The 24,939-nt window shown below is 37.9% G+C and overlaps 1 protein-coding gene across 1 annotated transcript in view; it reads left to right on the top strand.

Moving 5' to 3' along the window:
- Nucleotides 1–24,192, top strand: part of VPS36 (vacuolar protein sorting 36 homolog) — a 30,114-nt gene extending 5,922 nt beyond the window's left edge. Inside the window, exons 2-14 of the mRNA XM_023251151.2 lie at nucleotides 478–546; nucleotides 2,875–2,945; nucleotides 5,693–5,807; nucleotides 6,877–6,966; nucleotides 7,684–7,770; nucleotides 15,564–15,596; nucleotides 15,718–15,795; nucleotides 16,426–16,560; nucleotides 18,178–18,243; nucleotides 19,636–19,700; nucleotides 20,312–20,396; nucleotides 21,541–21,617; nucleotides 21,701–24,192. Coding sequence (XP_023106919.1) covers nucleotides 478–546; nucleotides 2,875–2,945; nucleotides 5,693–5,807; nucleotides 6,877–6,966; nucleotides 7,684–7,770; nucleotides 15,564–15,596; nucleotides 15,718–15,795; nucleotides 16,426–16,560; nucleotides 18,178–18,243; nucleotides 19,636–19,700; nucleotides 20,312–20,396; nucleotides 21,541–21,617; nucleotides 21,701–21,794 — 1,065 coding nt within the window. The 3' untranslated portion in view covers nucleotides 21,795–24,192. The remainder of the gene's footprint in view (nucleotides 1–477; nucleotides 547–2,874; nucleotides 2,946–5,692; nucleotides 5,808–6,876; nucleotides 6,967–7,683; nucleotides 7,771–15,563; nucleotides 15,597–15,717; nucleotides 15,796–16,425; nucleotides 16,561–18,177; nucleotides 18,244–19,635; nucleotides 19,701–20,311; nucleotides 20,397–21,540; nucleotides 21,618–21,700) is intronic.
- The last annotated feature ends 747 nt before the right edge of the window (nucleotides 24,193–24,939 follow it).

Genomic DNA, 24,939 nt, shown 5'->3' with positions numbered 1-24,939 from the left:
TTGCTTTCTTTCCCCACTAACTCTGTTGTATAGTTCTGTGATAGTCCATAGAGCTATATCTCATTCTTCCTAACCTCTGCTTGGATTCCACAGTATGAGTGTATCGTACTTGATTTAACTACTACCCTATTGTTACTCATTTGGTTGTTTGCAATTTTTTCCTAATTTTATCAGGGCTGTATATATATACATATATGTACATATATGTATATATATACATACACCGTATATATGTATGTATATATATACATATACCGTATATATATACATATATGTATATATACATACTGCATATATATATGTATATATACAGCTTATGAAGCATATAGCATTGCTTCTCTTTAATTTGTGGGAAGCCTAATTCTCAAATGTTTATTTATATGATTAACTTTTTTTGTGTGTAATTTATGAGGAAGAAAATCTGGACTGCATTAAGTGATACATCATTAATATTTTGTAATGATCTTGTCTTTCTAGATAAAATTTGATGCTGGGACCCTCCTGCTTAGTACACACCGACTAATTTGGAGAGATCAGAAAAATCATGTAAGATAAAGGTTTTTTGGGTTTTTTTAATCTGTTGTAGGTTTTAAATCCCTGAAGTCTCTTTCTGTCTGTCTGTCTGTCTGTCTGTCTGTCAGAATTAAACAGATGCAATAAATTTCCATTTTCACGGGGTGCCTGGGTGGCTCAGTTGGTTAAGTGTCCGACTTTGGCTCAGGTCATGATCTCACGGCTCATGAGTTGCAGCCCTGCATCAGGCTCTCTGCTGACATCTCAGAGCCTGGAGTCTGCTTCGGATTCTGTGTCTCCCACTCTCTCTGCCCCTCCCCTGCTTGCTCTCTCTCTCTTTTTCTCTAAAATAAATAATAAAACATTAAAAATTTTTTTTTAATTTCTATTTTCACGATGTCAAGAAGTGTCTCATATGATCTCTCTGAATGGAGTGCAGATAGAGGAGTTAGAGGCTGTCCTTCATTCAGCTCAGAAAAGTCTATAGTTGCTAAACAGAGAGAGACTCATGGTCACTCCATTTTTAAACACCAGTCAGCCTACTGCATACCTGAATGTTCCGTGTGTAACAGCAGTATTTCTCCCACCTGTTGTCAGGGGTCCTCCAAACAAACTTCCTGACTGAGAATCTGGAGTATGGGTCTGCTGGGAAGTAGATACTTTAACCTAGATACTGAGAAGAATGGCCTCAAAGTCATTCAGCAAGAGGAGAAACCTCACTGTTTTTTCATTTCTAGGAAGAGAAAACAGTTCCATGTATAAAGCTATTTTTATTCCAAAGAGTTTTAACTTGAAAGTGCGCGTGTGTGTATGTGCAAATTTCAGTGTTGCCAGTAAAATAAGCAATCTGTGTTATTTTCATAATTGCTGCCCCCCCCCCGCCATGACATTTTTATTTTATAGGCAAAGTATATACTGTACTGAGGCTCTTTAAAGGCCACTAACTATTGTAAAATCTGACTCTTTTTAGCCCCAAGAATCAATCTCCTTTCATGCGGATATTGACCTTGTTGGTAAGGCACACCCTAGAACTGTTAATGTTGTCTAATTCTTTTACTTTTTATTTATTTATTAAAAAAAATTTTTTTAATGTTTATTTTTGAGAGAGAGACAGAGCATGAGTGAGGAGGGACAGAGAGAGAGGGAGACACAGAACAGGTGTCTCACCCATATAGAATCACCCATATAGAACCACAGAATCACCCATATAGAATACTCCAGGTTTTGATTTACCTGTTCTGGGTTTTTTTTGTCTTCCCTATAAGAATATATATAAAAAGTTTTCATATAAGTAGTGCTTTTAAAAAGATGTACCTACTGTAAAAACAAAGGTAGATATAGTTTCTTTAAAAAAAAGCTTTTTAATGTTTATTTATTTTTGACACAGAGAGAGACAGAGTGTAAGTAGGGGATGGGCAGAGAGAGAGGGAGACACAGGATCTGAAGCAGGCTCCAGGCTCTGAGCCCTCAGCACAGAGCCCGATGCGGGGCTCGAACCCACAAGCTGTGAGATCATGACCTGAGCCGAAGTTGGATGCTTAATAACCAACTGAGCCACCCAGGCGCCCCATTTAAAAAAAATTTTTTTTAATGTTTTTTTATTTTTGAGACAGAGAGAGACAGAGCGTGAGTGGGGGAAGGGCAGAGAGAGAGGGAGAACAGTTTCTCTTCAACCTCTTGTGTTCTTTTATGCAGCAAAATGCCACCACAGTACTGTTTCATTCAGTTTTTCTTCAGTTTACTTAAGGACTAAATTCATATTGTAATTTTTAAAATTGTTTTTATTATTATTATTTTTAAAAAAAATTTTTTTTCAACGTTTATTTATTTTTGGGACAGAGAGAGACAGAGCATGAACGGGGGAGGGGCAGAGAGAGAGGGAGACACAGAATCGGAAACAGGCTCCAGGCTCTGAGCCATCAGCCCAGAGCCCGACGCGGGGCTCAAACTCACGGACCGCGAGATCGTGACCTGGCTGAAGTCGGATGCTTAACCGACTGCGCCACCCAGGCGCCCCAAAATTGTTTTTATTATTAAGTACCTTAAAGGTGTATGATGCTGTATTAAATGCTATAAAACAAGGATTTCTGATGAGTCTTTTTTTTTTGTAATGTTTATTCTTGAGAGAGGGAGAGAGAGAGAGAGAGTGCAAGTGAAGGAGGGACAGGGAGAGAGAGGGAGACACAGAATCCGAAGCAGGCTCTAGGCTCTGAACTGTCAGCAGAGAGCCTGACCCGGTGCTCAAACTCACAAACGTGAGATCATGACCTGAGCCAAAGTTGGACGCTTAACCGACTGAGCCATCCAGGTACTCCCTCTGATGAGTCTGAAGAGTCATATTTTCTGATGATTTCCTCCTAGGAGTGCTGCATGGCCATTCCTCTTTCCCAGATTGTGTTCATTGAAGAACAGGCAGCTGGAATTGGGAAAAGGTGAGGTATTATATACTGCAGTCTTTTTCACAAAAAACATTCCAGTCAAGCTGTTGTTATTAGCCTGGTAGATATATTGCTGTGCCGTGACTTCGTATGTGGGAGTGAACCTAATGATTGTGGTTTGGGGCTTTGTAAATAGTGGTCATTGGTCAGGAGCTCCCCTAAGAAGGTGTTTTCCTACATTAAACTCATGGGTAAATGGAAGTCATTCTTAAAGCACAAATCAAGTACCAAGGTTTGCTGTATAATATCCTTGGATCAAAATAAATCAATGTCAGCCAGCTGTCACTACATGTATTCCCACAAACATTTGCTTTTGCACCTCTGTGTATGTAGTACTTAAAATCAGAAAGGACTCATCTGAGAAAAATGACTGGCTTTACTTCACTTTCTTTTTAAAAAATTTTTTTTAATGTTTATTGATTTTTGAGAGAGACAGCCAGAGTGGGGGAGGGGCAGAGAGAGAAAGAGAGGGAGACATAGAATCCAAAACAGGCTCCAGGCTCTGAGCTGTCAGTACAGAGCCCCATGCGGGGTTCAAACTCGGGAGCAGCGAGATCATGACCTAGGCCAGAGTTGGACACTTAACCAACTGAGCCACCCAGGCGCCCCTGACTCCCATTGCTAGTTGATCATTAAGTTTCTCCACTTTGACTTTTTCACATATAGAAAGTATCATGGAAGTATCATAATAGTATCACAGAATAGAAGTATCATAATAGTTATTGTCAAAAATGAGACATTTATAAAAGTAATAGGGGGTGCTGTTTATAATTGGACCAAGGAAGCATAAAATGGGGACTGTTTTAGGCAAACCAGGACATGTGATCACCCTGGTTTAAAGTCACACGTTCAAATGTTTCTGTTTAATCAAGTACATAAAAAATTCTGGGTTTATTTTTTCAGTACATGTAATTGAGGGCAGTTATGAACAAATATTGCTGATAACTTTTTTTGTCCATGTGGGCCCATCTTGAGCATTAGGATAGTTAACTTCAGTAGAGGTTAAATGGATGTTGAACTCCACTAGAAATGCAATGTGTCCCTTAATTATAATGTAGCTAGCATGAAAGATTGCTTATTTGACATAAAAGAAATTGACCAACATTTCAAAAAGATTAATAAAGGCATAGATTTTTAGAGTAGGCTATTTCTCTAATTTCTGTTTTTCCCCTCGTCATTTGTCTCCATCTCTTTAAGTTCTTTTTTTTCAAATGGAGGTATAATTACATATAGCATTGTATGACTTTTAGGTGTACAACATAATGATTCAATATTTGTATGTATTACTTTTCTTAAGTTCTACAAAATAAAACTTTAAGGTGTTCCAGATCATTTGAATTTTCCTCTGCTGTCTTCCAAGGGAATCTAAACTGTAACAAAAATATTTAAAATATTTACTTTCCCATTAGTGTCTTATTTTTAACCATGTCCAGTGGGTAAGAATTTAATAATATGCCAGGTTAACTTTTCTCAAACATTCTCTTTAGTTCTCATCTCTTCCCTCCCAAGAAATTACCATATTTCATTGATTCAAAGATACACACACACACACACACACACACACACACACACACACATATATTTATCGTTTCACCTTTTAACATCTCATAACCTGGGGCATGTGGGTGGCTCAGTCGGTTGAGCGTCCGATTCTTGATTTCAGCTCAGGTCATGATCCCACGGTAGTGGGATTGAGCCTTGTGTCAGGCTCCGTGCTAAGCATAGAGTCTGCTTAAGATTCATTCTTCCTCTGTCTCTCTCTCTTCTCTCTCCCTCTGACCCTCCCACACACATGGTGCTATCTCTTAAAAAAAAAAAACACACCAAAACACCAAACATCTCATAACCCAAGATGCTTCTTTGATTTGGTGGTTTTTAAACTTGAAATATGGCAATTGAATGACCTGTGAAATGAATATACTTAAAAACTGGCCTGAATATTTTATGCTGACTTTGGGATTTTTAACCTTCATTTGACAAAAGGCTCTAAGGTAGGTATCCAAGATACTTTGACTGAGTGCTTTGGTTTTGTTAATTTTCGGAAGAAGATTGTTTATTGAGCAGGCTGGAGGAAAAAGAGGAAAAAAGGCTTATAAAATTGAACAAATATAGTGATATTTTTATTAGCATAGAACATAATGGTAGTCATAAAGATTATGGTAGTTTGTGTTTCTAGAGCAGCAACATTTTGAGAATTGTTTTTGCTCTTGGATTATCTTCTAGATCATGCTGTCGATTGAGTGGCATTTTCCAAAAATTATACTGTAGAATGTTAGTTTTGGACAGAGTTTTAACAAAATGTCAGCTGGCCGGTTTTATACAGATAAGTTTTCACATTTTGTTTTCAAATGAGTAAGGTAGTATGCTTTGGCAGAAATTAGAGGCCCCCCCTGGTAACCTCTGGGGATGATTCTGTCCATGGAAAACCCTAATCATAAGCCAACGTAATGAACTATCCCAAATTTTACAAACTTATTTTGAACTTATTTTTGAAACCACCTTCTGAATTAATCTATAGAACTAGTAACTTGAACGTCTTGGTTCGTAGCTTATAAATTATAAGTAGAGGTATTTTTGAAAGGTTCATTAATACTGATGTAATAAAAAATATAGAAGAATTCCTTTCAAGATGTCCCTTGTTTCTACATGAATTTTAAAAGTGAACTGAAATATATTAAAGGTTATGAAAATAGAATTAGTGATGCTTAAAGGTGATTAAATTCATTACATTTATTCCGTAGTGCCAAAATAGTGGTTCATCTTCACCCTGCTCCACCTAACAAGGAACCTGGTCCTTTCCAGAGTAGTAAGAACTCCTACATCAAACTCTCCTTCAAGGAACATGGCCAGATTGAGGTGAGCTTTTTTATGCATAAAATTGGACTAGAAATGTGTACTTGTGTGTATTTTTATTGTTTGTTAATACGATGGAAATCCGTATTGTACAACATACCAGGTTTCACCATATTTTTACAACTAAATTTTTCTAATAGATTAAGCCTTATCAGTAGAAAAATGAAGTTTAGGTTCCAGTGAGAACAGGAAGCAGGAGGGTGTGGTCACAAGGAAAACCCAGAAGCTGGCAATATGCTAAGTCATGCTATTAGGCCACTAGTAAACTTTTCAGTGGTTTGGTTAAGGAGGCAGAGTATAATGCAGTGAAATGTTAAACTATCTTGGTATCTGATAGCTCATCAGCCTTAAATCAGGCAGTCTTTCTTTACTGACTCCATATAGATCTAATCACTTACCTACTTACTCCATGATATGATAGTTTACAGGTTCTGATTAGTAAGTGACTATATAAGTATTCCTCAGACATTTACAAGGATATGTTTATCTCCCCCATTGATATCCTAAATTATTTATGTTTTGTTTTTTTTTCTATAACCCCTCACCGAGTGCTCCTCACACAGTAGGCACTAAGCAAATATAAGTGACTAATTACAGTCATGCTCACTGTCTGTAAAAAATATAGTTGATTTTCTGTGAGTGCAGTGATGTTTTGGCTCTCATTTCTGGCTTCACATTTTAACTAGACAAATTATTCTCTGCTTCCTTCATGGATAATGGTTGTATATTTTTCTTGGCACTCTGTCTGTTTCACTATAGATTGAAAACAATCCACATATGCAGGATTGTTTAAAGTAAGTCTATTTATTCATTGTCACTCATCTCTTTGTTGAGAATAGCTCACTTAAATAGAAGGTCAGTTTCTTTCTTTCTTTTTTTTTTTTTTCCTTTGTGCTTTCTGAAGCTGATCCAAGAAGAGAACTTCCTTTGGTTTCTTTTGATGTCTCTGAGAATTCTAGGCTTTTTGCAATGACTGAACAGACCTTTCAACTAAAGAAATGTTAAGTAATAATTTGTATGAGGATACTATAACCTGACTGACTCATTTAAAGTGTATGTATGTGCGCAACAGTTTTATAGGCGTTTGTCTGAGGAAATGACACAGAGAAGATGGGAGAATATGCCAGTTTCCCAAGCTTTACCGACAAATAGAGGACCCCAGGTATTGTTGAAACTATTTCTTAACCCAATGTTTTCAATTCTGTACTTGCATCTTCATTAAGGGAGAAGATTTCTATGATTATAGAACTTGTGAGAAACAAAATGGTACTCTGATAAAACCTTTATTTTCAGAGAACCTAGTTTAGTGCTCTGCACACGGTAGATACTTAGCAAAAACAAATGACTACTTACCAGAGTAACTCTTGGGGTGGTCACAGATTCCATTCACTACATTCTGTTCTTCGTAATCAGTCTGGCATCAGAGAACAGACAGTGCCTCTAGGTGATGTTTTTCAGACCAGTCTAAATTAACCACCAACTGTGGACAGACACTCAAATGTGTGAAAGTACTTTGTGTAATAACTGTCAAATACCAGAATTTTCAACCATAATTTCTTGCATGTTTGAGACCCTATTAAATATGATACGTATATAATAGTTTACCAAAGAACAAAAATGAATTTAATTTCTATCTAAAATACAGAGTAAAATATGCCAGTTATTGTATATACAGTTTTTTTTTTAATATTGATTTGAAGATCACTATGTATGACAAGAAACTGACACATATTTTGAAAGGAAACTAGATGTAATTGTATGCTGTTTTTCTTTGGTTCTTTGTGGGTCCTTTTCCACCATTGAAAACACATTGTGGTGGGTTGCAAAAGATTGTGTCCTTCCTATTTTGTATGTTTTATTTTCTACTTTTGTTTCTCAGCCAGGAAGAATAAGGGCTGTGGGAATTGTAGGCATTGAAAGGAAGTTGGAAGAAAAAAGGAAAGAAACTGACAAAAACATTTCTGAGGTAACTCTTAACATAAGTTCCGGTCAGCTGTCTTTTTCAGCCATTTGTGTTTATTCTTTTAGATGTAGCTGGTGACTAGTTCCGTTCTGTATATTGGAATATATTTAGTTTGCCTGAAGCCACAGTCTCTTATTCCAGGTCTTCTTCTGGTTGGCATAATTTAGCCAAACCATGTTTTAAAAAGAAATAAAAACAGTGCAAATTTGTTTTCTCTGATGTTAGAAAACATGGTGTGTTGTTGTGTAAGTTTTAAAGCGTAGATGGAATTGATTGGATAATACTGCTAATGAATTCAGGGTCCTCTGTATAATTATTTTGGCTGTTTGGTTAACTTAGTTGAGGGAAAAATGCTGTTCTGTGGCTGTTAACCTGGTTAGATACCACACAGCTTTATGCTGATGACCACTCGGGGACCAGACACAGAGATAGTAAGAATGGCTCAAACCAGTCCATTATTTCCACTAGGAGAACAACGCTGAGCATGTGCATAACAGTGTTTTTGAACCTTCATCATATATGAGGAAGTTCAAGTGAAAGGGGAAGAATTCTAATTAAGGAAACCAGTTATGCATATTAGACTCTGTGGTTAGTTAATACATCTGAACATACCATTTGTTTTCCTGTGTTTATATAAAGATGGTCTTGGATTTTTATGAAATTACTCTATGAAGTAATTCTTTAGTTTTTAATAATAGTTTATAAGTTAAATCCCATTGACTAGTGCTGTTCATAGAATTTCAAGGATGTGTATCAGTCACATAAAGTCTAAACTGCAAATAGTTATTGAATACCTGTATTAATCAAGATTCTCCAGAGAGAGAGGATCTCTTTTGCACTGCTGGTGGGAATGCAAACTGGTGCAGCCATTCTGGAAAACAGTATGGAGGTTCCTCAAAAAATTAAAAATAGAACTACCAGCAACGGCACTACTAGGTATTTATCCAAGGGATACAGGTATGCTGTTTCGAAGGGGCACATGCACCCCCATGTTTATAGCAGCACTATCAACAATAGCCAAAGTATGGAAAGAGCCCAAATGTCCATTGATGGATGAATGGCTAAAGTATATATATATATATATATATATATATATATATATATACACACACACACACACACACACACACACACACACACAATGGAGTATTAGTCAGCAATCAAAAAGAATGAAATCTTGCCATTTGCAACTATGTGGATGGAACTAAGCGAAATTAGAGAAAGACAAGAATCATATGACTTCACTCATATGAGGACTTCAAGACACAGAACAGATGAACACAAGGGAAGGGAAGCAAAAATAATATAAAAACAGGGAGGGGGACAAAACATAAGAGACTCTTAAATACAGAGAACAAACAGAGGGTTACGGGAAGGGTTGTGGGAGGGGGGATGGGCTAAATGGGTAAGGGACATTAAGGAATCTACTGAAATCATTGTTGCACTATTCGCTAACTAACTTGGATGTAAATTAAAAAAATAAAAAAAATAAAGAAAAGATTCTCCAGAGGGAAAGAAACAATAGGAGATATATAGATGTAGATATCAATATATACCTTTATATACATCTATCTTTCCATACACAGACACACACACAGACGTTTAAATTTTCTTTTAATGTTTATTTACTTTTGAGAGGGAGGGTAGGGGCAGAGAGAGAAGGTGACATAGAATCGGAAGCAGGCTGCAGGCTCTGAGCTGTCAGCACAGAGCTGGAACTCATGGACTGTGAGATCATGACCTGAGCTGAAGTTGGACATTTAACTGACTGAGCTACCCAGGTGCCCCCAAAGACATTTAATATAAGAAATTGGCTTGTTTGATTGTGGGGATTGAGAAATCCCACAATCTGCCAACTGCAAGCTGGTGACCCAGGAAAGTTGGTGATATAAATTCTAATCTGAGTCCAAAGGCCTGCGAACCAGGAGCACTGACGGTTTAGGTCTAGTCCAAGGGCAGGGTAAGACTGCTGTCTTGGCTTAAGCAGTCAGGCAGAGAAAGAAAACGTGAGTTCTCCTTTCGACCTTTTGTTCCCTCAGACTCTCAGTGGATTGGGTGCTGCCCGCCCACAGTGAGGAGGGCAGTTGTGCTTAAGTCTACCATTTCAAATGCCGACCTCATCTAGAAACATCCTCACAGACACATCAATAACGTCAAAACCTGGGAACCTCATCATCTGATCAAGTCGGCATGTAAAATTAACCATCATAGTACCAATTCTTGGCCCACTAAATTGAAAATATAGATTATCATTGAGAAACCAGGGTCATTTGGCCTAGTAAGTGCCCGTGGTCTAGGTTTTGCTGATCTCACATTTATGGTAAAGTTGTACGTGTTCCTCGACTCTATGTATTTCCTGCAAATTGGCAGCTGGATCCAGAGGCTTCATCCGACTTCTCCTTGATCCCTTTGATAAGATTAGTGGTGATACTGTATTCTTTCCTCAGGAGGCCCATTCATGTGTTTGTTGATGTTGTCAGCAGCTGTTCATGTTCGGTGCATAGATCTTTTGGTTCTTTGGTGGTTACAAATGGCAATATTTTAGGATTTATTTTTTATTTATTAGTTGAAATCCTTTTTGAAGAGCTGCTTCCCTTCATCTATTTGACTACTCATACGGGGCAAGATAAATGACTTTTTCTTTATCATCGGCATAATGAATTGGTTCCTTATCCTCCAAGGGCAACTCATTGGAGTTTTTTACATATTATTGTGAACTCATAAATTGTAACATATTTGGTTTCAATCAATTACAATTATTATCCTGTTTAAAGCCCACATTGTCCCATCTTTGGCCAGTGGGAGCCTCTTCAGGTTGGCCCCTTAGTATTTTTGATGTGACCTGGTGGACTTTGATAGCTTCCTTACTATTTGATGTGACAAAAGTTCCAGAACCATCTTGTATGTTTCCTGCCCCAGATCTGGAATCAATCATTACCTAAGAATCTGTTTGTTTTGTTTTGTTTAGTGGTAAATTATATTTTAAAACACAATCTGCCTGCTAGGACTCTATCTCTGCTGGGCTGATCTTTATTTATTTCTAGTCCTTTTTAGTGGAAAGAGCTAGGTGTTTGTTTGTTTATTTGTTTGAGTACAAGTGCCTCATAAGGTCATAGTGATACTTCCTGTTCAAAGTCAGGATACCACTACCAAATAATTACTAAAACAGTTAAAAAGATTGTGTGTGTGTGTGTGTGTGTGTGTGTGTGTGTGTGTGTGTGAACTCCCCATTATTCCCAATTTTAAACATAGATGTGCAGTATCTGAAGATTCAGCCACTGGGTGCACTCTCTCCGCTCTGGCTCTCAGTGAGTCCCAGTTGTACAGGTAACTATGTGTGACACCACCAGTCCTGATGTGGACCTCCAGTAGATTTTTCCGAAGTGCTCACGGGAACAGTATTCCCTGAGTTCTGGCATGTTTGTATCCCTTGTACATGAAGTCATTTGGTGGATTTAAAATCCTTGGCTCACGTGTTCTTTCCTTGAGTGCCTTTAATCGGTTGCTTTCAGTTTTGTGTCTGGCATGAAGTGCTGCTGTCGAAGAGGGAGGCTAATCTAATTCTTCACCACCTTAAAAGTCAGTATTTTTCCTAGATGCCCAAAGGCTTTTTCCCCCCCTTTTTTTAGAAAGCCCAGTAATTTTAGCAGAATGTATCAATGTGTTAGTCATTCTGGGTTGTTATTTTCAGGTACACGGGACGCTTTCAGAATTCGGTTCCAGAAACTGTTTCTTTTAATTTCAGGGAGTTTTTTTTTTCAATTTTATAGTTTTTAATAATTGCTTTTAATTTTTCTTCGGTGACTCCTGTTAGCTGTATGCTGGAGCTCTACTGCCTAGCTTTACTGCTCGCAACTTTTCTTTCAGACCCTTTTTATCTCTTTGATTTGTTTCATTTAGAAGATTTCCCTCTTTTTAAACTTTTGTTTCTCTTAATATACTATCTGTTGTGTTTATTCACTTTTGCGTTCTAATATAGTCATTATTTCTGAATTGATTTTTTAAAAATTCTTTCGTGAATCCTGTCACCTCATTTCCGACTTATTTTGTCTACTCATGGCTTGTGTCATTTTATTAACGTCTTTTAGCTCATGTTGAAATAAAAGGTTATTTGATCCGATCTATGAGCATGTCAGTCTGGCTTGCTTTTATTGTCTGTAATGTTACTCTCCTTATTTTCTTTTTTCTCATAATAACTTTGTGTGGCATTTGACCTTGATGCTTGGCTGTTGCTATTTTTCTTTTCTTTTTTTTTTTTTTGAAACAGCTCTTTTTATTTGTAAAGCTTATTACTCATTTAGAGAGAGTGTGAGCAGGGAAGGGGCAGAGAGAGAGGGAGAGAGAATCCCAAGCAGGCTCCGCACTGTCAGCGCAGAGCCTGATGCAGGGCTTGATTCAGAAACCATGAGATCACGACCTGAGCCGAAGTCAGATGCTTAACTGACTGAGCCATCCAGGCGCCTATTTTTTACGTTAAATTAGTACTATTTTTTACGTTAAATTAGTTTTGCTGCCCTTTCAGAGGAAGGCCTAGTGTCGGGTAGCTGGTCTTTTTCCACAGAGCCCACTTTTCTTCTGTGTTGATGCATTATTAAAAACGGTGGTGGCCTGCTTTCTGGTTTCCTGGCCCTATTTCCTTCCTCTGTTTTTTATCTGGACCTTTTTTCCCCCCTTCCTCTCTCTCTCTTTTTTTTTTTTTAAGTTTATTTATTTATTTTGAGAAAGAGAGCATGCAAGAGCAAGGGTGGGGCAGAGAGAAAGGGAGAGAGAGAATCCTAAGTAGGCTCTGTGCTGACAGCACAGAGCCCCACTTGGGGCTTCATCCCACACACTGCGAGACCATGACCTGAGCTGAAATCGAGTCAGTCCCTTAACCGACTAAGCCACCCAGGCACCCCTACCTTGAGGTTATTATAGCTATTTTGTCATTTAGTTTTATAGTATATGCTGCCTATGGGTTTTTGGTTTTGAGATCTAGTTGCGCTGTCTTGTTTCATGTTAAGATTTAGAGAGATTAAAAAACTATGCTGCCATAGCCACCATCTTTCCAGAATCTTTAAATTCATAAAATTCCAGCATTTTGGCATTAAAGGGGTTTTTTCTATCTAGAGAAGTAATCATCTCAGAGCTAGTGACTAGATTCAGAACCAGGGTTATGAGAACTCAGTCTTCTGATTTGCAGACAAGTGTAGTCGACTGCATCATAGCTACTCTCTTTATCGTTCAGAAGGTACTATCACTGCCCTCTTTCAGTGACATTTACTGTCATCCTTTTGTGTGACACTTTTGGAGATGGCACGGAGCAGTGAACTAATTTTGAATTAGTATTCTTCTGAATTGTGCCATACTAATTTGGTGTTCAAAATAATGTTTTTCTTGGGGCGCCTGGGTGGCTTAGTCGGCTAAGCATCGAACTTCCGCTCAGGTCATGATCTCACGGTTTTGTAAGTTCGAGCCCCATGTCAGGCTCTGCGCGGATGGTGCAGAGCCTGCTTGGGATTCTCTGTCTCTGTCCCTGCCCCACTCATTCTGTCTCTCTCTAAATAAATAAACTTAAATTTTTTTTTAAATTAAAAAAACCCAAAATAATGTTTTTCTTAATTTATGAAATGCTGCTGTGTTTCAATCTAATTTCCGTGGAGTTGCATAGCTCAAAGGATTCAATACAGTCATCGTGCTCGTTCATGCAGGTCAATGATTTATTCAGCAGGTGGTCCTTGCTCTCCACTTTGTGCAAGCCCTGCATCAGGTTGATGTTTTAGATATTGTGATGATGCACCAGACAGGCAAGCAAACAGGCATTCTCTACAGCAGGAGAAATGCTGCGTTAGAGAAAATGGCGGCTGCAGCAGGAACACATTATATGGCCTCTGACTTCCTTGGGGTTCAGGGAAGTCTTGTTAGCAAAAGTAATGGAAGTCAAGGCCTGAAAGTTTAGCAGGCACTAACAGAAGACTAGTAGAGATAAGAGGATCCAGGTAGAGGGAACAGAATATGTAAAGGTACAAAATCAAGAAAACCAAAACAGAATATTCAAGAATATATTAATAGTTACTAAAGCTGATAACCAAATTAATGACTGGAAACAAGAAATAATGCTATAAATCAGCATACGAGGGTACTTTTAAAGCAGATGTCATTGTTTTCTTTAATTGGAGTAGAAATTTGACTGTGGACTTGGTAGAGGGTTAGAAAGTTCTATAAACTGGCAGATAAAATAGCAGAATGGGCAAATGCATCTGTTTTGCATTTGCACATGTGTTGCTTTTATTGTAGGTAGTTTCTCTACCTCTTTTTTTGGATAATTGGCTAATTCCTTATTTTAGAATAATAATATGGATAGATGTGAGGAAGCTTTCATTTGTGTTTTATGATTACTTAAAATATAGATAATTCTTCTAAGACACTAAAATATTTGTATTTGTCTTTTGCAGACTGTAAGCAAGAGGGCTAATTGATGTATTCTGTGTGGACTCACTATTACTTTTAGCATATTTTTTCTATGGAAATGTAACCTAGTAAATAAAGTGATTTACCATATAAAATTTTTAAAGTGTTCTCTTACTAGTGTTCCCTACCCCGGTAAAAGAAATCTGTAAATATTTTGTATATTAAAAGTAAAAATCTAAGTGTGTAAAGTGTTTGTGTCTTTTATTTTTGAAAACTAGGTTGGTGTGTGATTTGCCCTCCATTTAAATGTTAGAGTTGACTTAGTTTCAGAGCTGGTGCCCCGAGTTTCCCACAAAAGGTTTCCTGCATCTGCTGGCTGTTGCTGATAAGAATCCAGTGTTTAAGCCTTTTGTTTATCTGAGGAAATTCCTGTTAGGTGTGTGCACATTTCCCTTTGTTCTCAGTATTAGCCTTAGTAAGTCTGGCCATAAGAATCTTACACAACACTCTATTCTTTTAGCAAAATCCTTTTGCAGATGGGGGATACTTTTCTGTATGTGATTAAGATGGGCGTGGGCTTATCAGAATCTGCTGATCATTATTCTGTATCGACCAAAAGATTCTTCAGTTAATGCGAAGTTGCTTAATTGGCTTAAAAAATAACATTTGTGCACATCATTTGGCAGATGTTCTTCATTGGAAGTATGTTTTTGGCGATATGAAATAAATTTACTATAAATATGTCTGATTAAAGTTTGAAGAGGCCTTTGAAGTGGATACTCATTGTAGTAAATCAAACAATTAATGGGTTTTATTTAGGTATATTTTGGTGGTATTTGAATGTTTTTCTTTTGTGATATCCACTACATCCCAAGCTACAAGTATAAACTCTTCAATATTTAGAGGCTGAGGTTTACAGTTTCAGTTAAGTCACACCTGCTATTAAAGCCAAAATTGTCGTGCCCAAAGAAGTATTCTGGCAGCTGCACATTGCCATTTTCAACCAGGAAAGCTTTACAATGCCTTTGATTCTTGACCTCCCATCAGGAAATGGTTTTGGCAAGAACCAGTGACAAATTCTCTTACTTATGTGAAAGAACAGTAAACAATATTTTCTGAACGATTTATTACTTATGTCACCTTTTGTTTGTTTAATCAATCATAACCTTTTTCTTTGAAAATTTGAAAAGTTGTTTTTTGCAGTTTGTTTTGGAAAATTTATGGTTTCTTAGCTAAACTGAATCCTTAGAATAAGATAGGCTTATTACTTATGTAAATATTTATATAAATAGATATTTGTAAGAAGTTTTCATAAATTTTTGTCAAAGGGAAGAAAATAGAGTGCTTCATTACTTAAAAACATCTTCAATCTTTAGATTCCAACAAAAACTCATTTCTCATTTCAGGCCTTTGAAGACCTCAGCAAGCTAATGGTCAAGGTATATGTAACTTATACCTATTAAATTCTTACCAATTATGATGTAAGTTTTGAACTTGTGTTTTGTTAGCAAGGCACTTTGGGGACTTTTTTTTTTCAGCCTTTTTCTGTTCTCTTCACAGGCTAAGGAAATGGTGGAGTTATCAAAATCAATTGCTAATAAGATTAAAGACAAGCAAGGTGACATCACAGAAGATGAGGTAAATAGATTGCTTTTTTAAGGCATTAGAAACCAGGTTACACAAATGACAGTGATGTTTCAGTGGTTTAGCAGTTTCTTTCTTAATGGAGTGTTTTCTTTTAGGACTTGCGAGTATATGAAAGTGCTGACGAAAAAGTCAACCATAAAAACTTTGCTGGTTCTAGTAGGATTAAAGGATACTTCTGTACATTCTCTTAGAGTGTGGAAACGAGAGATATTGAAATGTGGAAGGAGTGGTTGTTTTATACATATCCATAAATTTGATACTTGTTTCGGTAAATTTCAGTACAATCTGGTCACAGCCATTTTCCTTTCTAAGTTTTTGGCTCTATCATTTGGTTGGCATTAAATACAGCATAGTTGCTCCCTAGCCGCTTCTCACACCAAACTCATGAGTTCAGTGGAGTATGAGATATCAAGATAGAAAAAAGAAGAAGAATTAGCTTCACACAGGGAACTACTGGAAATCCACTTTCTTAGAATTCACACTGTCAAAACACAGTAGAAGAAATGGGTAGATACAGATGTAATTGAGTAGAATTGAATTTATGATAGAAAGATTTTCAATGTTGGGGTGGAAAGACTAATTCTGCTTTTTAGTCTTTTTGTGCATTTTCTCTGATTATAGACCATCAGGTTTAAATCCTATTTGCTGAGCATGGGAATAGCTAACCCAGTTACCAGAGAGACCTGCGGCTCGGGCACACAGTACCACATGCAGCTGGCCAAACAGCTGGCTGGGATACTGCAGGCGCCGCTGGAGGTAAAAACAAAACCTGAGTGGTCTCTTTCGGTTGTGTTAAATTATCTCCGTGTCATCAGAAATCTTAACAAGAGTTTAACTCCTTTCATAGTATGGTTACTATTCAACCAACACGTTATTTTTTGTTCAGGAATATTAAATTAGTGGGTTTTTTTTTTTTTTTGTCAAAATCTAAGTTGTTTTCAATTCCCATTTCAGATATCTGTAACTTCCTAAATGTATTTGATATAAAGTTTTTCTTCTGTCCTGTTTTCAAAAGGAAACATATGATCTCTAGATGTTTACATATATTTCTATTTTTCTAGTCTGAATATATAGTGTACCGTTATAATTTGATAACACAGATATATCTTCTAACATGACTCAGGCAATCAAAACTTTACTTATTAAAGCACTCATATTAAGAAGTATTTCCAACATGACAAAATAAGAAAAATATAATGAATCCCTGCATGTCCGTCATCCAGGTTTATCTGTAAACATTGTCCACTGGAAATTATTTTAAAGCAGGGGCACCTAGGTGGTTTAGTCGGTAAGTGTCCTGACTCTTGATTTCAGTTCAGGTGATGATCTCACAGTTGGCGTGTTTGAGCCCTGTGTAGGGCTATACACTGACAGTGCAGAGCCTGCTTGGATTGTCTCTCTTCTTCTCTGCCCCTCCCCGACTCGCAGGCCCACACTCACGCACTCTCTCAAAGTGAATAAATAAACATTTAAAAAATATTATTTTAAAGCAAATCCAAGATATCACATTACTTTATCTGTAAATTTTTGAGTATGTAATTACAATGATAAAGATGCCTGTAATGTTATTATAATCCCATTTCACAAATTAAAAATTATTTTCAATATAATCAAATATCTACTTAGTGTTCACATTTTTTCTTATAGTTAGTTTGTTCAAATCTGGATACTTTGCAATTGGTTGATTTGCCATCCAGGTGGTTTTGTTTTTTTTTTTTTTTTTTAAATTCCATGGGTTTCCCTCTCCTCTTTTTTTCTCTCCTATAAAATTTATTTATTGAAGAAACTAGTGGTTTTTCTTATAGAGTGTCTCAGAGTCTGGATTTTGCTGACTTGTATGTTAACATACTTCCCTGCCTTATGTATTCCCTGTAGACTGGTAGTTATATCTAGAAGTTCTTTTTTTCTTTTTTTTCCTGCTGGATATTTCATAGAGGGTGCTGTGCATTTCCGTCAGCAGGTATAGAATGTCTGTCTTTTTTTGTGTGATGTTAGCAGCTACTAACACTCAATGTCTAGATCTGTTACTTCATTAGAGATTACGATGGTGATATTGCCATTTAATTCTATAATTTTTTCATTTATTAGTTGTAGTAACTCAAAACATTTAAATACACTTTTTGAAACTTGGTGTAGAGGCCCTCTTTTCATTTATGTAAATGTCGAAACAGTAATAATGATGTTAAAGTCCAAATACTGAATTTGAAATGCTTCACGTATCTGGCTAGGTTTTCCTGTGTGCAAATTTAGTTTTTAAAAGGCTTCTTAGGAAATTTTATGAATCCTGATTTCACTCTGCTTATGATTTCTGTTAAGGAATGATAACTTGTGTGAACTATAACATAATACTTTTTAAATTTCGTATTTTAACAGGAACGAGGGGGAATAATGTCACTTACGGAGGTATACTGTTTAGTAAACCGAGCTCGAGGAATGGAGGTAAGAATAGAACATTTAGATATTCTTTTAACTAAATATAGACTTTCTTAACATAATACAAGTTCCCCTGCAGTGAATACAATTTGAGGAAGGGTTGAGAATATCAAAACCATCTGAGAAGCAGTGTGGTGCAGTGACAAGAATGCTGTCCTGCCCTGGGGATCTAGGAGGTAAGCGCTCTTCCTGGTTTTACCAGTGACATGCTGATTGACCTTGAGTAGCTTACTTAACTTCACTGAGACTCGGTTGTCCTACGTCTAAAACAAGGATTTGGACTGATTGATACCTTCTGGCTTTAATATTCTGTGTTGGTATTGTGATTAGTAAGGTTGTGTATGAGGCCTTTTCCCTGTGACAGTTCAGTGTTTGGACTAACTGGGGGGACACAGATGGCCTGGAGAGAAACAGAGGGAAAGCTGCCCTCTGCCTTTGGCCGTGAATCAGCAGTGGCTGCTCTTCAGCTCTCATTGCCCCTTCACACCCACATGTGTATGGTCCGTGCACTCTTTGTGCCCTTCAGTCAAACAGTTTTGCGGTGTCAGCAGTCACCTCTGTGCAGAGAACTCCTACATCTTTCAAGCGCCCACCCCAGGTGCACGAGCAAAGCCTCTGCTCTGTTTTTATTTGAATAGTCCTCAAGACTGCTGTCAGTGAGTACCTCCTACTGACCAGGCCTCCCAGTACCTCAGTGAGGCAGCTGCTTTTACTGTCCCCGTCTTGGGGATAATATGAGGATGAGGAACTCGAGTCTTCCAGAGATTAAATTATTTGACCAAAGCTGCACCTGGAAATAGAGGTTTGACAGGCATTTGGACCCAGGCTGGGCCTATGACTCAAAGCTGTATTTGTCAAACGCCACAGGGGGCTGATTCTTTAAGGTTGCATGGGTCTGGAAGGGTGGCCACTAGCTGGCTACATGTGACGACTGTGAACTTGAAATACACCTAATCCAAACTGAGATATGCTGTAAGTGTAAATTACACACCAGATTTAAAGACTCGGTACAGAAGAAAGAAGTGTTAAATATCTCATTGATAATTTTTATATTGATTATATGTTGATGTTTTAGATTTATTGGCTTAAGTAAAATACATGTTTTAAAATTAATTTCACCTGTTTCTTTTTATTTTATTAATATGACTACTAGAAGACTTAGAGTTACATATACGGCTTGCATTGCTTTCTGTCGGATAGCACTGCTTCGCTTCTTTGTTAATCCTTTTTTCCTTGTGGTGATTAAGGCAACATGAAAGCCTTGCTAAATGATTATTTATTTATTTATTTATTTTAAATTAAAAAAAAAAAAATAGACTCCACACCCACCATGGGCCTTGAACACACGAGCATCACTCTGTTAATTTGTAGTATAAACTGGATTTTCTTTCCTATTAGTTGCTCTCACCAGAAGATCTAGTGAATGCATGCAAGATGCTGGAAGCACTACAGTTACCTCTCAGGTAAAAGAACCTCTGCAGGAAGCGTGCCAGCTTGAGCCACTGTTCCTCACACAGTAGACAGGAAAACCCTGCCAGGTCTGCCCACACAGGTCTGTGCGTGGTGAACCAACACATCGCCCCTCTGGGAATTATACCGTGTGAGCAGAAATCACTTGTTCTCCTAGCTTCCCTCCTTATCGGGGCTGTACATGGCCTGAGGGGCTAGTGGGCCAACTCTTGTTGATTTGGGGCAATGAAAGAAGAATGTGGGCTCTCCTATGGGGTCAGAATAACCAGCCCCTCTGCTAGACGTTTCGTGCTTGTTTCTGGAGATTTAAAACTACAGATGTTCAGCTGTGAATTGTATTTTCCTCCCTTCAGATTAAAAAAAAAAAAAGCGCCAGACATATTTTATTTAGCCTGTGGATTATAGTTCATAATGTTATTAACTGTATTTATTCGTGAGTTCCTAGTTATGCTGTAATTGCCTGTGGTTGTTATGTTTTAGATGCTGTTTTGTGTTAATACTGCCCTCATGTCCAGCATAAAAGAAAGTACAGGATATTTGTACCTCCTTAGTGGTTGAAGATCCTAGATACTCACAGCTTGGTTTTCCCATCTGCGGTTTTCAGGCTCCGAGTTTTTGACAGTGGCGTCATGGTAATTGAGCTTCAGTCCCACAAGGAAGAGGAAATGGTGGCCTCAGCCTTGGAGACCGTAAGTGAACCAGTTTCCTCATTAGTCGGCCCACCAAGACGTGACTCCATAGCAACTTGAGAAACAGGCTTTCCTTTTGAATTTAATTTTTCTAAAAAGTAATGTTTGTAGACCCAATTAAAAACACCTATTAGGGGCGCCTGGGTGGCGCAGTCGGTTAAGCGTCCGACTTCAGCCAGGTCACGATCTCGCGGTCCGTGAGTTCGAGCCCCGCGTCAGGCTCTGGGCTGATGGCTCGGAGCCTGGAGCCTGTTTCCGATTCTGTGTCTCCCTCTCTCTCTGCCCCTCCCCCGTTCATGCTCTGTCTCTCTCTGTCCCAAAAATAAATAAACGTTGAAAAAAAATTTTAAAAAAAAAAATAAAAACACCTATTAACATGAGTGAATACTAATCAAAATGATACTTTTAAAGCTTTTTGAGACTTGCCAAGGAGAATTAGAATTCCTGAGGTGTTATCTTTTTGTTTGAAACTCAGTCTTGTGGACAGGTTTTTAACTTTGTTCATCAGAATGTTACCCTTGACTGAACTTTTTCTTTCAGTACCACCTACATAAACAGTCTTATAAAACATCACAAGTTGTTTTATGAAATAATTGCTTCAAAAAAACACGAAAAGGCACTGTAGTTTAGATGGATTTTACCAGCCAAACTGCTGCTGTTACTCATTAGGAGACTTGAAACATTACTGCCTTCATAGCCTCTGTGGCGAGCCTGCCTAATTTAAATATTTATTACATTTATTTTAAATTAGAGGAAAACCTCACGACTATAGATATTTCTACTGTATATTTTAAGCTAAACCTATATATAAGGACCCTATATGTGGGACATGCAGTATGTACTCCATTAGAATTTATTATATGTTCCTTTTCAGAATATCAAGGGTTATTTTGGGGGTTGAGTACAGTGCCTTTGTAACTTTGTAGAGGGCTTCGTGATGTTTTAGGCTCTGCTGTATTCATTCTGGGCCCTTCCGCATTTGTAGAATTGAGCATTAATGAAGAAGATTTAGTTCAATATTGAATATTCTTGAGTTTTATTAGGAAATTCAATATATTATTTCCTGAGCATAATGGTAGACATTCTCCCTAGGTTAGTACCTAGGTGGCCAAATTATATTTTTTTCCTGCTGTGTTTCTGTTAGGTTTCAGAAAAGGGATCCTTGACATCAGAAGAGTTTGCTAAGCTGGTGGGAATGTCTGTTCTCCTGGCTAAGGAAAGGTAAGCGAGTCCTTGGTCTTCATTACAACTGTGTTTGTGTTTCTGAATGGACAGATGATTGTGGTTTTCCCCTTGACTCCTAGGTTGCTTCTGGCAGAGAAGATGGGCCACCTTTGCCGAGATGATTCAGTGGAAGGCTTGCGGTTTTACCCAAATTTATTTATGACACAGAGCTAAGGGTTTTGGATTTAAAATACTTCTTGTCCATACACTTGTATCATGTAGAGGTTGTATGACATTGAGCTCAGAGTAAACCTTGATGAACTGAGAATTTCTGGAACTTTACACTATAATATAAAACCCTTTTAATTTCTCCCTAAATATTACGGTCCAGGAAGTTTACTTAGGATAAATATAGGAAAATACAGAAAACTGAATGCCACAGTGAGTTGGAAATCATGCTACAGTTGTATAGAGCCTTCAGGGTTTAACTTGAAATATGGTGAATTTTAACTTGATCCTCAAATCTGTTTTTTTAAAGAAGGGAATTTAGTTATTAATGGGGAAGAAGTTGAGTGTTTGGACAGGTTAGATCATTTTTCTGGTGTGACTAAGATTCACTGAATTATAAACAAAGTTTTTCCTCTGCATCTAATGTGCCCATTATGGGAGAGGGTTCATGAAGCAAGTCATACGTACAGTGTAGCTTAACTGACAACACTGAACAGGACGTGAAACCACAGAACGCCACATGAGGCTTCTCCTAAGTAAGGGCTTTTCTTTAGAAGCAGTTATAAGCATGTCTTCAACAGACACCTTAAAAAAGGAGAGAGTTGTATTTGACTTACGTATGTATAGTCTGACTAGTTTTTTTTTCCAAGTAATGATTTCATAGCTGGCATTTAAAGAATGCAACTATGTCATTTTGTTTTACAAATGCTGTGGATTTTGAAACTGAATTAATGAGCTGTATAGACACGCCCAGAGATGTGATTACAAATTTGGAACTTAGAGGGTTCAGGAATTCCCTAAGGTTGTGTGGGGGAGGGGCCCGGAGAACCTTTAGGTCGCTTAAACAGGAACCTTGGTGCTCTTTGACCTGGAAAGCCAAGGACAGGAACATTGAAAGGGGACAAGTAATTGGTCTCCTTTTCCTACTCTTAAGGAGTTTCAACACTGCACTTTAAAAAAATATTTCATATCCCAGCAATATTTTTTTTCTTTACCCCATATATTAGAAGCTGTGTTGAGAAACTATGTCACTAACAAGTATTACCAAGATAACAAAAACTGGCTACTCCTGAATTTCGATTGTGTGAGTTCTAAAATGGACCGCCTGACTTCATATGTCGGTGTGTTGGCATTACCTCAAACTCAGGGACCCCACAGGGACGCAAAGAGATCCCCTTCTAAGACTGCGTCGAAAGTGGGAAGCAGGGATGGTTTTCGGCCAAGCCTCCAGAAGGGATAGTGTCTGCACTGAGAGACCCATGGTGACCAGCAGGTGGGGATACCCAGGCTTAAGCTCTGGGATCCCTAAGATGTCACTGAGTGAGGTGGAGGGCCCCCTGCAGATGCCCTTTGGGGAGTTGCAGGGATCCTCAGCTGTAGACCCAGGGAATCCCTCCCACTGCAGCCAGAGTCAGTCTCTGATCCCCGCCTGCAAAAGTGGCTGTTGCTGCTTCACATCCTCCAGCGTTACGGGAATGTCTTCATTTTCCAAACTTGTCGCTCATTCTGTATTGTGATGACAGATAGCCCCTAATGTCCTCATTGTTCAGCCTCAGGTTTGTTTTGGGAGAATTCAGTGTCTAGCCAAACAATGGCCCCGTGTCTTTCAGGCCATCGTGTAGATTTGTTTGTGTGGCACTCCTGTTTCTGGGTCACACTCACACTGCTCTGGCAGACTTGTACATGCATGTTCATATGCACTTGCACACACGCTTACACACATGATGTCTCATCTGGCTAAGGTTTTTCAGAAATTACAAAGGTAAATAATAATCTGTTTCAGCAGTTGGAATGAATTGCAATTGAGATTGTTTGAGCTACTGGATCTAGCTCTTATGATTTGGATTCATTACAGCAAACTCCCACAGTTCAACATATTTATTTACATTAGTGTGACAACACATTAACAGAAATGGAGCAGTCTAAATTGTATAAAGTGAACTAGGAGGAAGAAAAGTGACGTGACTATATTTTGCACATGTCACTTTAATTAGAAAACAAGTATGATTGATTTTACTGTTAAAGTGGGCATTCTTCACTGTTTCTAGACTTATACATGTATATTTTTGATTCCACCCACCCTCCCCCTCCTTTTTTTTTTTTTTTTTTTTTTTTTTGCCAAATAAGATGTTATCTTGGTCTTCTATTGGTAGAAGTTATGTTTAAATACAACCAATCAGGCCCTAAATGCAAAAAAAATTCATCTCGGTGCTTATCACTGGTATAATTATTATTTTTGCTTTACTAACTTTGCTCTTAGGAGCATAAATTTGTAGCTTTATGATAATGGAATTTTTCTAGTCACTATCAAAGATTTTTTTACACTGTACAAGTGAAGGTTGTTTTCAGGATTAAATGATTGGAATTAATGTATATAGAGTAAAATTACTGGAAAACTTGTAAATGATTTTTCTTACCTTGGTGTTCTTTTTAAAATACTCTTTGTGGGGCGCCTGGGTGGCGCAGTCGGTTAAGCGTCCGACTTCAGCCAGGTCACGATCTCGCGGTCTGTGAGTTCGAGCCCCGCGTCGGGCTCTGGGCTGATGGCTCAGAGCCTGGAGCCTGCTTCCGATTCTGTGCCTCCCTCTCTCTCTGCCCCTCCCCCGTTCATGCTCTGTCTCTCTCTGTCCCAAAAATAAATAAACGTTGAAAAAAAAATTATTTAAAATACTCTTTGAAAAACATACGAAAATGATAAACTTTTAATCAGAATAAGCCAGTACGTTAAACATTTTTTCTTTATTTTTGACCTCAAGATCTTACTGTTTTAGTTGTTCTAAAAGAATGGGAAATGGCTCATGAAAATTTTTTTTTTAATTCTTGATGTCAATTTCATGGTTGACTAACCTTGTGCATTCTCGTGAATGTACTGTCTCTCCAAGTATTGGTTCCCTATAACCAGACTCGCCTGGCCAGACGTGGATTCATCAGGTGGTCATTCTCATGTTCTGCCCAACAATATCAGCGTTTTCATTTTGGTACAGTAGAGTCACACCTATAAGCTGGTTAGATTTTTAAAGACTGTGCCTTGGAATGAAATCAAGCATGCTTAAAATGATCCCTGAAACTCTTAAATTGCCAGTGAAGTTCTTTATATTGTCTTACAGGTAGAATCCCTATAGAGTGACACATGGGTATGAATATATTATGA

This window comes from Felis catus, chromosome A1, assembly GCF_018350175.1.
Source record: "Felis catus isolate Fca126 chromosome A1, F.catus_Fca126_mat1.0, whole genome shotgun sequence".
Lineage (NCBI taxonomy): Eukaryota > Metazoa > Chordata > Mammalia > Carnivora > Felidae > Felis > Felis catus.
Note: the sequence above shows the minus strand (reverse complement) of the source record. Positions and strands in the feature narration are given on the sequence as shown.